The following is a 13,434-nucleotide window of genomic DNA, read 5'->3' as shown; positions in this document are numbered from 1 at the left end:
GTCATAGAACTGTGAGGCATACTTAATTTTTTTAACGTTTTCATTGGTATTTTCTGGTTTAGTAATCCTTTTGAGACATCAGTCGAGAGGTGAAGAGAAGTTCTCCCGCACTGTGCTTGTATGAATAGATTTATTGGGTTTCACTGTAGAGAGGTGAATGATCAGCTCTTGGACTGGTATGCACAGCCTGCTATTAACTCAGTGACATTAATGACATTACTTATATTGAATACATTGCTTTTGAATTAAAATATTAACATTTATTTAAAAAAAAATATGAATCACATTTACATTCAATGAATTATCAGAATTCATTCCCATTCAGTGAAAATAATTTATTTACAGTCTATGTTGCAGGTTGAAAGTTTTTTTGCTCTTAGTTTTGACAGTAATTTTTAAAAGGACTATCATATTTTAAATCTTTTCTGTTTATTTATTCACTGCCTGCCTGAATTAATGAGAGTGCATCTATCTTATTCAATCATTGAATGTCTTAAATCTTATTAATGTTGATTAATGCAGATTATAGACCTGTTAATCTTAGTGTCACCATTTTAATGAAGAAGTGACCATATTTCTGTGTAATTCTTGATTGTTACCCAACTGCTATTCCTGTTTTAGGATCAGGATAAAATTCTTCAGCAGCAGAAGAGTAGTCGTGAGGCTGAGCAGGAGCGCCAATGGAAACAACTACAAGCTCTGAGACAACAGCAAGCTCAGCAACAGCAGCAAAATATTCAAGAGCAGAGAGTTCAAGGTGAGACAAAAGATTTGCTGATACAGGCGGTCGTTGACTTTTGTACACTCGACTGTCGTACTATTCACACTTTCGCACATTCCAAATTGACACCTTTTACTAGTCTTTCGTACGCTAAATGTGGACTTTCGAACATTTGTCTGTAATTTTTTGAAATTCCCTCAGTGTTTACTGGGCATCCTATCCCAACATTCAACTGTTTCATATGGCATAATATGCGGACAATACGAACGCATACGATCGAGGGCAGTGATGACTTAAATCAAGGTGATTTTTTTTTAGAAAGGCACTGCTTGCTATAGGCTCTTCTGTCAAGGGAAGACAAAAGCTGTAGTACAGCCTTCATTGGAGAGATTTTTCAAAAAAGTTGACTAGATACCATTAAGCAGCTTTCAATAAAATTAATAAATCAAAGTGCTTCTTCCTAATTGCGTTTTTCCTTTTGAGTGGTGTTTAATTCATGTATGACATTTACACCTTCAGCAACGATATTGCGTGAAATATTATCCGAATTCCATATGTCTTTTGTCTTTTTTGAATGGCATGCAAAATCTATGCAGTAAAGTTTTCTTGGGTTTCGCACCAGGTCAGGTCCTCCATATCTCCTTTCAATGTTTTGATGAACAACTCGCCCATCGTCATCAGAGATTCAGGAATGAAAATGATTTCAATTAATTAGTAGAAAGGTTGAAGAATTTCTTGGCTTTAACATTAAGAATTAGTCGCACTGTAATCGTAAATAAATATTAGTGTGGAAAGGGCGGAGCATTTCATTTTAAAAGTCTGCAGAGAAGAAGAGAGACAATTTTATAAACACAGCACCTCACACCAACAACAGCCATGATGATGATGGAAAAGTCTTCGATTGAACAGTCGGCAGAGGGAGGTAGATTGAGTGCCTTATCCAGACAGAAACCGGAGAATAATTTAATTTTATCAATAATTAGTTTTTCTTTCCCCCTTCTGCGCTAATATTTATTTCTGTTTATGGCGCACCTCTTTCTAGTGGTAGAACCAAAATATGTTTTTTAGATCAGCATTTCATAGCATCATATATATTGCAAATTATAAATCTGCATGATATTTTGATAATTATGAGCCCAGACACGATGTATTTCTGGCATCATTTAATTTGGTCCTGTTTATAGTAGTTCAGCAGTTCAGCCAAACCAATTAATAAGCTCATAGTGTCAGGTTGACGTCATGTTTTGGTTTAATCTTTTTCAAATATTAAGTAGTTTGCTAATTTTTTAATCCCATAGAGATAATATAATTAACCTTGTTACCTTGAGACCATATTTGTTAGTTGATAAACCCGTGCAAGGCATCGCAAAGTGTGAAAAAAAGAACAGGCCAAATGCTGAACAGTTCCTGACTTCACAACGAATTAATTGATTAATTGATACTTTATTCAGACTGTGCCCTTAGTGCAAGTTTCTCTTTACCACAATGCATCGCATTGGCCTACCCCATAGGTGCCAAATTGAAATTTTGAGCATGCTTGAATTTTTCAAATGTGTTTATCTCTGGAAGTCTAGTGTTCTTCAGAAGAGAACTTATTATATGGCCAATTTACGATCGGTAATAAGTGGGTCCCCATGATTCCACGGGAATGAAGCTTATTATGTGATGTTGCGTGGATACTGAAGTATGTTTTACTAAAGTATCTCCTACTCTCTCCTACTAAAAATAACCATATTTGGCACTGTTGGGCACAGTGAATAAGCAGAACTAAAATGTAGCACAATGATTATGACGTAGAGTAGTGCATATCCCTCTAAGTGCCGTTGCTTACCGGTGGAACTTCTTAATAAAGTTCATTTTATAGCTGCTGGGACCTGGACTGAGGTTATAATTTCATAATAACATAAATTTTTAACGTAATAACATCTTAATAAGGTTTCTTTTACTTTATATTGGATTAGTCTTTTCATCGAGACCAATGATTTACTTAGGAAAAACAAGAACTTCATAATAACATAGTTCATGTTAACGAGAGTCTACTATGTATGCTAAAAATGATGAAATATGATTTTTCATGTTTCCTCCTGAACAGAGATAATTGTATAGAAATGGGAAATTCTTACTAAAAAAATGTGTGATGACAAGTCAGTATGCATGTTTTGAATTACATGTCTTAGCAAAATTTTGGAGACTTCTTGAAGCAGTATTAATTCTTATGTTATTACTGTTTTGAGTCTGGAGCAATATGCATGATATAATTTGTCCGTTTTCCTGTGCAATACTTTACCCTGGGCTGTTGTTTAATTCAACCCATTGTTTGGTCACAATCTGGTTTTTTCATTTACTAACCGTAGATTTTCAAACAAATGATGACTTCCACTTACAGCAATGGCCAGAGTTCACAGACAAATATCAGTGGAAGGTCCATTTCCTCAGGATCAACCTTCAACATCGCTGACGACACAACTTCAAGTTGCTACAGGACAGGTAAGAGAATAAATTTCTACAGTTCTTCATATGATAAATTTAATGCCTAACAACAAAAATAATGATAATAAATGTTGGATTGGCTGCTTTCATGCTGCTATTAGAAATTTTATCATATGGTGCATTTAAATTTCCTGTCTTCAAATTTGCCTGAAATAAATCGTATTGCAAATCGTGTATAGAATAATGCCTTCTTAAAGACTTAGGCAAATTGTTTTGCCTCAGAATTAAGGCTGTGGAATATTGGAAGAATTTTGGAAGCATTATTGGTATTTCATCTGTAGTTTACGTATTTGGGAGGAAAATATGAAGACACTGCGGATGGGATTGTGTTCTGCAATTGAGGCAAAGTGAGTGGGGCATCAGGGAAGGAAGATATGTGATGCAGGGTAGATCGAAGGGATAAAGATGTTGCTCCATATTTACACTTCGATACTAAAATCTCTAAAGAGGTGTGTGTTCCATTTTCTACAGTTAAAAGTTTGTTAAGGAAGCCAGAAGGTGGTAGAGAGGGTACCTAAGATGAAGTTAATTTCAAACTAAATGTGGGAGAAGGTAATAGTGGGAATAGGAAGTTGGCCAGCCTGCAAGTAAATATTAAATTATGTTATGTTAATGTGAATGCTGAATTTGTGGTTGCTAAACCATTTACCGGCATTCACTCGTTCTAAGAAAAAGTTATGGAGGAGCTTTATGTTAAATTGTTAGTGCAGGTGAGAGAAGGAGTGAATAGTAGAAATAAATCTTCATTAAGCTTTGATTGGAGATCAACTGATCAGAGGAAAGTATATTTTAAATCCTGGGAAAGTACTTGGGATTTGAAGAGTTTTGTTAATTCTAATGAGTTGAGATGGAGGTTTGGTAGTCTTTTGGATGATAACTATGGAAGGGATCAGAAGGTCTGGCAGGAGAATTTTTGGAAGATATTTTTCGTAGATCATTGAAAAGGAGCTACCTGGCTGATACTTACAGATTCATTGAAGGGCCAAATGTCAAATAAGCAGCTGGTGTATTGAAAGATGTCTAATGGAATCTATGTTGATGTTAAAGATACTGTACTTTAACGCTAGAATCCTATTCTGCATCATGAAGAGGCTTACTTCCAACGTCTAAGTATCAAAGTTAATGAAGGAGTGCCACAGTTTGAAGCTTGTACCTCATCAATTGGACTTATGGTATGATACTCTACAAGGTTTAGGTCATGAAGTCCACTTTCTCACTTATTTTGAATTTCCTTTCATTCAAACAGAATCTAAAGCTAGTCATCTTGCTCTCCAAAAACCCTAACATTTTGTTAAAAATATTAAAGTTTATACTAGGTTCGTCACAATAATCGTGAAAAAACTGATAGGATTTTCTTGACTGAAATGTGAAATGAAGTAGTACCATATTTCTCTGAATATAGTCCCCCCCCCCTAATTTTGAGGAAAGACATCAATTTTGGGAAAAAATTTAAAAAATATGCTTGAATATAGTCCCCCCTTTACTTTTAACATGGGCATTTTTTGAAAAAAGTGGGGACTATATTCAGATAAATTTGGTAAATGAAATGCATGTAATGGAACATAAATAAATTCTCAATTCAATGTTAAATGTGATCATATTGAGAGAGCACATAACACACTATATTGAACCAGTCTCAACTGAGCTCTTGTGTTCTTTAGCACACAAATTATTTTTTTCATTTATTTGCCAGGTCTTGCAAGCAAAATGGTGTGTTGTTCGCATATGAGGTTTCATAATGAAAACTACTACTTTACACTTCGAAGGATAGTTTTCACTCCTAGATAGTTTCCAGAAATGGTTTTACAGCATGTTTCTCCTAGTGTCGTAGTTCTGAATTGTTACTGTCTATATCTTGAAAGTATTTAAGTGTTATGTAGAATGGCCGAAAGCTGTAATGGTGGGCATTCTGAGCTTTTTCTAATGAGGACAAATTTGTTCTTTGATTTCCAAGAAAACTGGGATTTCTAAATTTCAATCACTAGCACTAAATTATTACATTATGGAGCAAGGCGACAATTGATAGATTTTGCTTTCTTTCATGAAGAAAACTACCCTATTGTTTAAATGGTCTGTTGAAGTCAACATTTTGATTTAGTTCAACTGTTACATACTTGCATCTAACATCAGGTCAGATGAAGTGTGAAATCAAGACTGCCTCCTATTTTTGCTATTGTATTTGGTCATTAATTGTTAAGACATTTATATCAGAATCTATGATTTTTGTTTTCCAATGGATGGAAATTGAGGATGTCTTACATGTAAATAAGAAGAGAAATACTCTCTGAAGGAAGTAAAGCTATCTTGAGTATGTAGCTTCAAGAAATTTCCCTGTTTTCTGATTTGAGGTAGGTGTTGTAGTGAAGAGACAAAGGTGTTTCGTGATTGAAGCTAAGCTTAGATGTAGCTGCTTGCCAAACATGTTGATGTCACTGTCACATGCGCTCAAACCTAACATTTTGAATTTTTCTTGAATTCTGCAGTGATATTTTGCTGAAGCTGAGAGATGCCAGTTTTCTATGGCAATGCCTGTGTGACGTTGAAATACATGTCACATGTGGAAGGCCTTTGCTGTAAAAATTGGTAACTGCAGCATTTTTCTCAGTGATAAATTATGACTGAATTATGTCTGAGAAATCTGGCCATTAATCTCAGACCTGCTTCATGTTTGGCGCATGTAAAATATGGTTTCTTCTTTTGCATCCACATCATCAGGATCCAAGTCAGGGTCCACTGGCCTCTCCATCACCACTGGCTTCTCCATCTCCTGGCTCACGCCCCTCATTCACTCCTCCTATCAAAGTCTCCAGACTACTCACTCCCCATAGTCCTGGCTCAGCATCAGGACCGACATCCTTCCCACCGCCCATGTCACCTCTGACCTCTCCACGACACCAAATAGAGGTTGGCCCGAGAGGCCTCAACCTGCCTTCTCCCAGGCAGGCCCGTTCTCCGCAGCAGGAGCACTATGTTCGCCTTGCGGGGTTTCCCCAGCAAGGCGGCGCAGCCCTCACCCTGCCTCCTCCCCCGCCTCCTTCCCAGCAGCCTTTTTCTCCTCCACCTGCATCCCCCCATCCCTCAGCTTCTGGTCGACCATTGCCTCAGCAGCAAGCTCCATCATCACCTCTTGGTTCCCCTCACGACCAGTTCACATCGGGTGGCGACATGTATGCGGGCCCCAGGCAGCAGCAGCAGTCCCCTTCTGGCCCGAGGTCAGCTGAGGGAGTGGTGGGTGATCCGTTCTCCCGGGGGCCTTCTCCGCAGCATGGACCCAGGTATGGACTTTCGCCTCTATCTCACTCTCCTGGACCTCGACCGGGAATGCAAGGTGGCCAGCAAGGAGTAGGTTCTCAGACCTCTCGGCCTCATACACCTGCCGGTGATCCATATGTGCAGTCCCCACCGACACCGAGGCCTCAGCCACCATCATCTGCGGCTGGTCCTCCACAACAGTTTGGGGGGATGGTTAATTTACCTCCACCTCCTCCTCCACCCCCAACTCCTGCACGCTCCCAGCAGTCAATGCAGCCACCTCAAGTTGCCTTGTACAATCAACTGTCACCGAGATCTGTGCATGCTGCAGTCCAGCAGGTAACTATCTGCAATTTATCTTGTCTTTATCTTAGTTTATATGGTCGATATGGGAGTAATTAATGGTTTTCCTAATCAAATTTAAGTAGGGATGAGCAGAAAAGGCATTTCCTGACATCAGGATTTTGATTTTCTCAGCATCCCTGGAATGAGAAATGAGAAAGATAACAAGGTCTACCTCATTTGTAATTATTCAAAGAGCAATGCTAAAGATGCATCAAAGTAGGAATTAGTGTAATAGAGTATATTTCTTGTCATAGTATTTTTGGGAATGATCTTTCCCATCTGAAACATCAGGAAGAAGCTCAGAATAGAAGCTCAAACATAGGAGCTCAGAATTACCAAAGTATCTGGATTCTACTGATCCATTAATGTTTTTATGTCATTTATATAATCATCATTTGCATAGGTGTGGGTGAAAATTGAAGATAAGCCATTGGAACTAGAGAAAAATTTGGCCATCTTCGGATGCTCATGATGCTTCTCTAAGCAATTTGAAACGGATATCTGTTGTATTATTCGCTTACCAGACATAATTATATTGCAATCTATTCTGTATTTCTTCCCCTGTGTTTTGTTTGTTTTACCATGATAGTGGAATTTGTCGAGAACTGAAGTTTGGTTACATCTCTCTCTATATTGTATGTGTAACAATGTGTGCATCTTATGGTAGGTTTTTTTTATTTTTGCACCTGACATTGCTTTCCAGTCTGACCCATATGCCCAACAACCGGCCACTCCAAGGCCATCTGTGAGTGCTAGTGGAGATCCATATGCTCAGCAACCTGCAACACCTCGGCCTGTATCTCAGGTCGAATCAGAAATATTCAGTGCTGCTGCTGGGCAAGGACCAGAGGTTACAAGACAGTTACGAGATCTCTTGCAAAGGCAGCAGTTTAAAAAGTTTGAAAATGATTCCCAATTGGGTATTCAGCAAAGGATTTGGACATCACAGTTACAGCAGCAGCAAGGTTAGATTGATTTTCATTTTGTTTTCCTATCACCATTTTAGTTTTGCCTGAGCATAAAAATGTGCAGTAATTCATTGGATTGGATTTTTTTACTCATTATTTGTTGCATAATTTAGCAGTTTTTTGTTGATTTCCTTTTATATCCACGGCACTTAGTTCTTGAATATTCTTTCATGGTTGGGAAGCCCCATCTTGTACCTTTCTCTCAGGGCATTTGGAATTGGCCCGTTGTTGTGCCCCAGTCTCTAGATACACTACATGTTGCCAAGTTCTTGTTTGACTATCGCCTCCTCAAGAACTGGTGCTATCTTCTTGTCACAGTATTTGACTTTAAGGCTTGTGTAAATAAAGGATTATGTATGCTTTTGTGAGAAATTACATGATTTACCTCATTTCATGAAATTGTACCTCTTTGAACATAGGTGAAGATAGGCAACAGTTGTTGGTGAGCGGAGGAGCCCTACTAGAAGGGGGGGTCATTCAGCAGGCTCAGCAGCAACCTTCCCCACACCAGGTGCACCACCAAGCCCAGCAGATAGTGCAGACCCTCCCCTTTGAGCAGGGCCGGGGGGTAGTGGTTTCAGGTGGAGCACCTCAGGGTGGCCCTCAGCAGCAATCTTCCACGCCCAACCTGCGTTCACCTCCACCTTTACCTCCCCAGTCCCCTGCACCAATGTCTGTCATCTCCTCGGGTGAAGCCACTTTCAGGCACCCTCTTCCTCCCTCTGTGGTGGCGAGGCCCCGACTTCCCACTGTCCTGCAGCAAACAGTGGTTGGCGGTCCTCCGGTGAGGGGAGCTGTGGTGAGGCAGTCAGTGCAAGCAATAGATCCTCGTCTTCAGGTAATATTACAAGACACTGCTTATTTTAAATCAGTTTGTGCATTTCAAATTGTCAAATACTCGAATGCAATGAGTGTTTAAGTGTATTCATGACATTTGATACTGGAAGAAGAAAAAAAATGTTGTCTCAAATACATGGTTTTGAGGTTTTGATAGCTATTGCTATTATATATTTACTGTGTCAAAAAATGTATTCAGTTAATGATAATATTCTTTATATTTTTACCAAAATTTACTCAAATGATAAGTAATGCATAAGTTAGAATAATTCAAACTCACCATTCTATTTTAGATTAGAGAGAATAAATTATATGTTCTGAAGCAAAATATTTCGGCTCTTTCAGTTTTACAGTTGTTAAGTTGTAATACTCTATCAATGTCTGTAATGAATCATGAATGTTATAAGGCATTCAAGTATTTGATTCTGAAATTATGGGTAATAATTGATGTAGTAATTCGGAAAAAAGATTTGACCCATCTGTAATTTAAAGTCATAACACCCAAAGCGGCTAATCAAATTCAACATAACAATGAAACTGACCTTTTCTTTCCTGACCAATTCCTTTTAAATTTTTTGGATATATAGTGACTGCTTTAAGCAATGAAAAAACCTATTTTTCGAATTTTACAGCATTTCATTTAAAAATTAAAGAAGTCACCAAAGTTTGGATATTTTTGGTGGAATTTGATTGTCATCTATAAATAAACTGTTGTCCCTCAAGCTATAATTCAGAGCCAGCATTGAAGTATAAATTTTTGAAAAGAGATTAAATACAGCTTTAACCTGATATGCAATGTGGCCTATTTGAATGAACTTTCATTGGCTTTAATCTACGACTTTGAATAGCTCTAAAAGCCTCCTTCAATGTTTTGGAAAAGATATTTAAAAACTCCTCTGTATTGCTGCATCTACTCAATAAACCAGAAGGGTAAATTAATGGCATCAAGTTTTTAAAAAATCATTTACTATTGTTGTAGAATCATTTCTATTGGTCAAAAATACACATCTTGTTCTTGATGCAGAAAAGTTTGGTGCGAAAGATTTCTCAAAACTGAGATGAGTCTTTCTTTGATATTTTTAGGGATTAGATCCTCGAATGCGACTTTTAATCCAGCAAAGAGCTGGTGGGTTAGTGGTCAGTGGAAACCAAGTGGTTCAGGCAGCATCATCTCAGTATGGTCCACCTCCATCATCCTCCCCACTTCTGCAGTCATCATCTACATTGGTGATGGCAGCCGCTGGCACGGTCACTACTCCTGCTGGTACAAGAATGCCAGTTTCTGTTACCAGTGTTTCTCCTGGGCTTTCACAAAACAGGAATCCTCTAGATCCCTATGACCATCTGGTTCAACAACGTCAGCAAATGGGATTTCCTCAGGGTATGCATAAAATATGTTTCTGTTTTTTTTTTTGTATTTCTAACATAAAATTTGGGTATATTGTGATCCTTTTTTAAGAATGACCCAATACATTTGTTTACCTTGTAGTCTCATAATAAACCCCATCTATAATAAAAATTAATCCAATGAATAAAAAGGTGAAAGTATTGCTACTAATGGATTTAAATGATAATAATTTTTAATAAAGTCTTGTTTTATGGATAATATTATTAAACATAAATTTTTAGTGAGTACACAATGCAGTTAATTAGAATTATATTGTAAATATATTTATAGATTTGTCCCAGAATAATGAACCATTTTCATTGGCCAATACTTTATATAGAATTATTCCTGAAGTCTGTCTTTTTTAACCAGTTTGTTTTGATGAATGTTGAGTTTCTGACTAAAGTCTTAGTGGAAGATGAGTTTATTTTAATTGTGAACAGTGGTTTTCTTCCTTCCCTTGCCATTTTCTGGAAGTTTCATTCTTGTTTCCTTAAAAAAATTTGTGTAGGAACAACCTTTGCTCCATTGTATAAACAACTGTTGAAATAATCTTTGGAAAGTCGGATATTGTCAAAAGGTTATTGCTTGGTATTTAAAATTTGATGCAATCCTGAAAGAGCTTGAGCATTATGATCAGTAAAGAAATTGTTCCATGGAGTCCATTTCTGTAACGCTTCTCAAATTTTATTAAATGAAACCATATTACTTGAGAAACATAGGAATAAGGCACTAGTAACTTGGAATTTTTGATGGGTTTTCTTTACATGAAGTTTTGTTTTGACATGGCACTTCTACGGTAGGACAGGCACCCTTTATTTAATTTTCCAAGGGTGAACTTCAGTAATTTTTAATACATATTAGGATTCTTTGTGATGAATCTGCGTGTTTTTTATTTATATTATTTCTATGACTACTGCCATGGAGAACTTAGTGTGAAATTCAACATTAAAAGCATTACAAATAGTCTACATTTCAAGGATGAAACAAGGATGAGAACTTAGAAGTGGATGATCCGTATGTGTGGAACTGTGGGAAATGGTGTACTATATATTTCATTTTGGCGGGAATAATTATGAAAAGTAAGCATAAATTGTACTCTCTCTTGAAATATTTGCATTTCAGCAAATGCTTTTCCTTTCTTCAGAAGAACTTAGAGAGTGAAAAGGCAAAAAAAGTCCTCCTGGATGCTCCTTGTTTTAGTTTGCCTGGTAGCATACAATATATATGCTGAAAGATGAAGTTGAACTTTAGCAATATTGCTTTAATAGAAGAAACGTGACTGTTCTAGATCAGTGGTTCCCAACCTTTTATGTCTAGTGACCCACCTTTTAATTTTTTCCATTTTCGCGACCCACCCCTACCCCACCCATGATTACACACACACATACAAATACGTATGTATGCGTTGCCAGATCGTGTACAAGCACTGTTACGCTATTGTTTTTGTTTCAATGTAATAGGCAAGCATTGTACCAAGATTTTTTATGTTATAAAAATAATAAAAATGACACATACATAAATTAAAAATTATCTGGTGAATCAGTTAAATTTGGTAAATTTTCCAGAGCCACGCCGCGACCCACTTAAATTCCGCCCGCGACCCAGTAGTGGGTCGCTACCCACTGGTTGGGAAACGCTGTTCTAGATAATAGACTTTTAAGTTGGAAGAGTTAAGGAGTTGAATTAATCTGAACGTTTACATTTGTTGAATTGAGAGCGGGTAAGAGTACTTCTTATGTTTTAAAAACACATTTATTTAATTTTATCCATTGAAGTCAAGAGAATTAATTCTAATGAGTTATTATTAGCATGTTTAAAGTTTTTCACTTTAGTTTTATGGTCTAAATGACTTGATGAGAGCTGGACAGATTTTTTCTCATGGTTTTTAGTGGACCAAATGTTAAGTTTTTGACATAAAACATTAGGATCACTTAGGAACAATTGAACATGTCGTGTCTTGTTTTGATGTCTTTTTTTATCATTGCTCGATGCATAAGATTCATTCAAATATGTTTAAGGGTTGCATGGGAGCATTGATGCAGGTGTAAATATTTCTTTGAGGAAATTACTTGAAATCAGGGTCAGTTCATTTAGTCCTCAATGTATAATATACATTAAACGAAAATCAATTACCCCTAACCTTTACTTGGTGTCAGTGTGTTATCATTCTACGATAGTAATTCCAGTTCCTAGTTGGGAGTGATCGTATAATACATAATGCTCAGAACAAGTGTCTAAAGCAATGAAATTATTCCCAGCAACATTACCTTCCATCTCTTCTTTTCCTCTTATCTTATGAATTAGTGAATGATTATCTTCAGAAAATTCTTTACCATCAGCAGCTGGTGAATCTGATGTAGGTATTGTTGATTGGTGAATAATTATTTATTAAAATCATATGTCACTGGTATTTTTGTTGCCTAGCCTGTTTTAAGCCAATCATGTATTACTTTAACGGAGTCTTCTGTTTCTCAATAAAGATAGTTATTAATGGCATTGGCAATCAAAAAAGAATGTATTGAAGGCTTTTGTAACTTTGCCTAATAAACTTAAGATATTGTAAATGTTGATTTCTTGATGGTTGAATTTAAATATTTATCAGTATGAACTCCTTATTTTTTTATAAAAGTTTTATTTTTGTAAATTCCATATCATGTTTCAGAAGTGACTCAGGGCTCTCAACCATTGAGCCCTAACCAGGCTGCATTGTTGCTGGCTCAGAGACAGCAGCATTTGCAGCAACAGTTGCAGCAACATCAGCAAGGGCAGCAGTTGAGACAATTACCGCCAGATGGAGTGCAGCAGGCTCGCCTTGCCAGGGCTTTGACTGGGAATCCTGTAGGGGCCAGTCTTCAACGAGCTCCAAGTGAGTGCTCATTTGCATTTTTCTCTACCTTTACTTTAGTTAGATGTGAAAGATTGAGATTATAACTTCTAATTGAATTTTAATTTATCGTTAATTGTGTTGGAGGTTGGTTAGTATTTGAATGATGTGCTTTCATTGTCACACACATGTGTATATCGTGCTTGGTTTATGAACTAACTAGGAATTCTCTCCTTTTCCCATCAAATTAATTGATTCTGAATTATTACCTTTGTTATTTTCAGTAATTGAATTTTAATTTTTTTTTAACTAATAAGAAGTAGCAATGAAAATTCAATGAAGTGCCAGTCGGGTATTGCACGAAAGAACATTGATCTGGTCAGTTTTTGGCACAATTTCACTAGTGGTGAAGGTCTTTCACTCAGTGTAATAATAGTCATGTTATACATTAATTATGTCAATATTTTATGGCATTTTGATATAGTTTTGAGTTCTTGGAAACCTCATTGTTACACCATAACCCCTTTTAGATTTCTGCAAGATATCAAATGAATTAATGCCATTAAATTTTACTTTAGGTTTCCAACAGAAATGGCTAAAAATGAAA

The 13,434-nt window shown here is 36.8% G+C and overlaps 1 protein-coding gene across 1 annotated transcript in view; it reads left to right on the top strand.

The window, feature by feature from the left end:
• Positions 1 to 13,434, top strand: part of LOC124163032 (histone-lysine N-methyltransferase 2C-like) — a 155,788-nt gene that overhangs the window by 59,128 nt on the left and 83,226 nt on the right. Inside the window, exons 30-36 of the mRNA XM_046539843.1 lie at positions 622 to 757; positions 3,108 to 3,208; positions 5,927 to 6,802; positions 7,512 to 7,773; positions 8,196 to 8,614; positions 9,697 to 9,994; positions 12,666 to 12,869. Of these exons, the coding sequence (XP_046395799.1) occupies positions 622 to 757; positions 3,108 to 3,208; positions 5,927 to 6,802; positions 7,512 to 7,773; positions 8,196 to 8,614; positions 9,697 to 9,994; positions 12,666 to 12,869 (2,296 nt within the window). The remainder of the gene's footprint in view (positions 1 to 621; positions 758 to 3,107; positions 3,209 to 5,926; positions 6,803 to 7,511; positions 7,774 to 8,195; positions 8,615 to 9,696; positions 9,995 to 12,665; positions 12,870 to 13,434) is intronic.

The sequence above is a fragment of the Ischnura elegans genome, chromosome 1 (genome assembly GCF_921293095.1).
Source record: "Ischnura elegans chromosome 1, ioIscEleg1.1, whole genome shotgun sequence".
In the NCBI taxonomy this organism is placed as follows: domain Eukaryota; kingdom Metazoa; phylum Arthropoda; class Insecta; order Odonata; family Coenagrionidae; genus Ischnura; species Ischnura elegans.
Note: the sequence above shows the minus strand (reverse complement) of the source record. Positions and strands in the feature narration are given on the sequence as shown.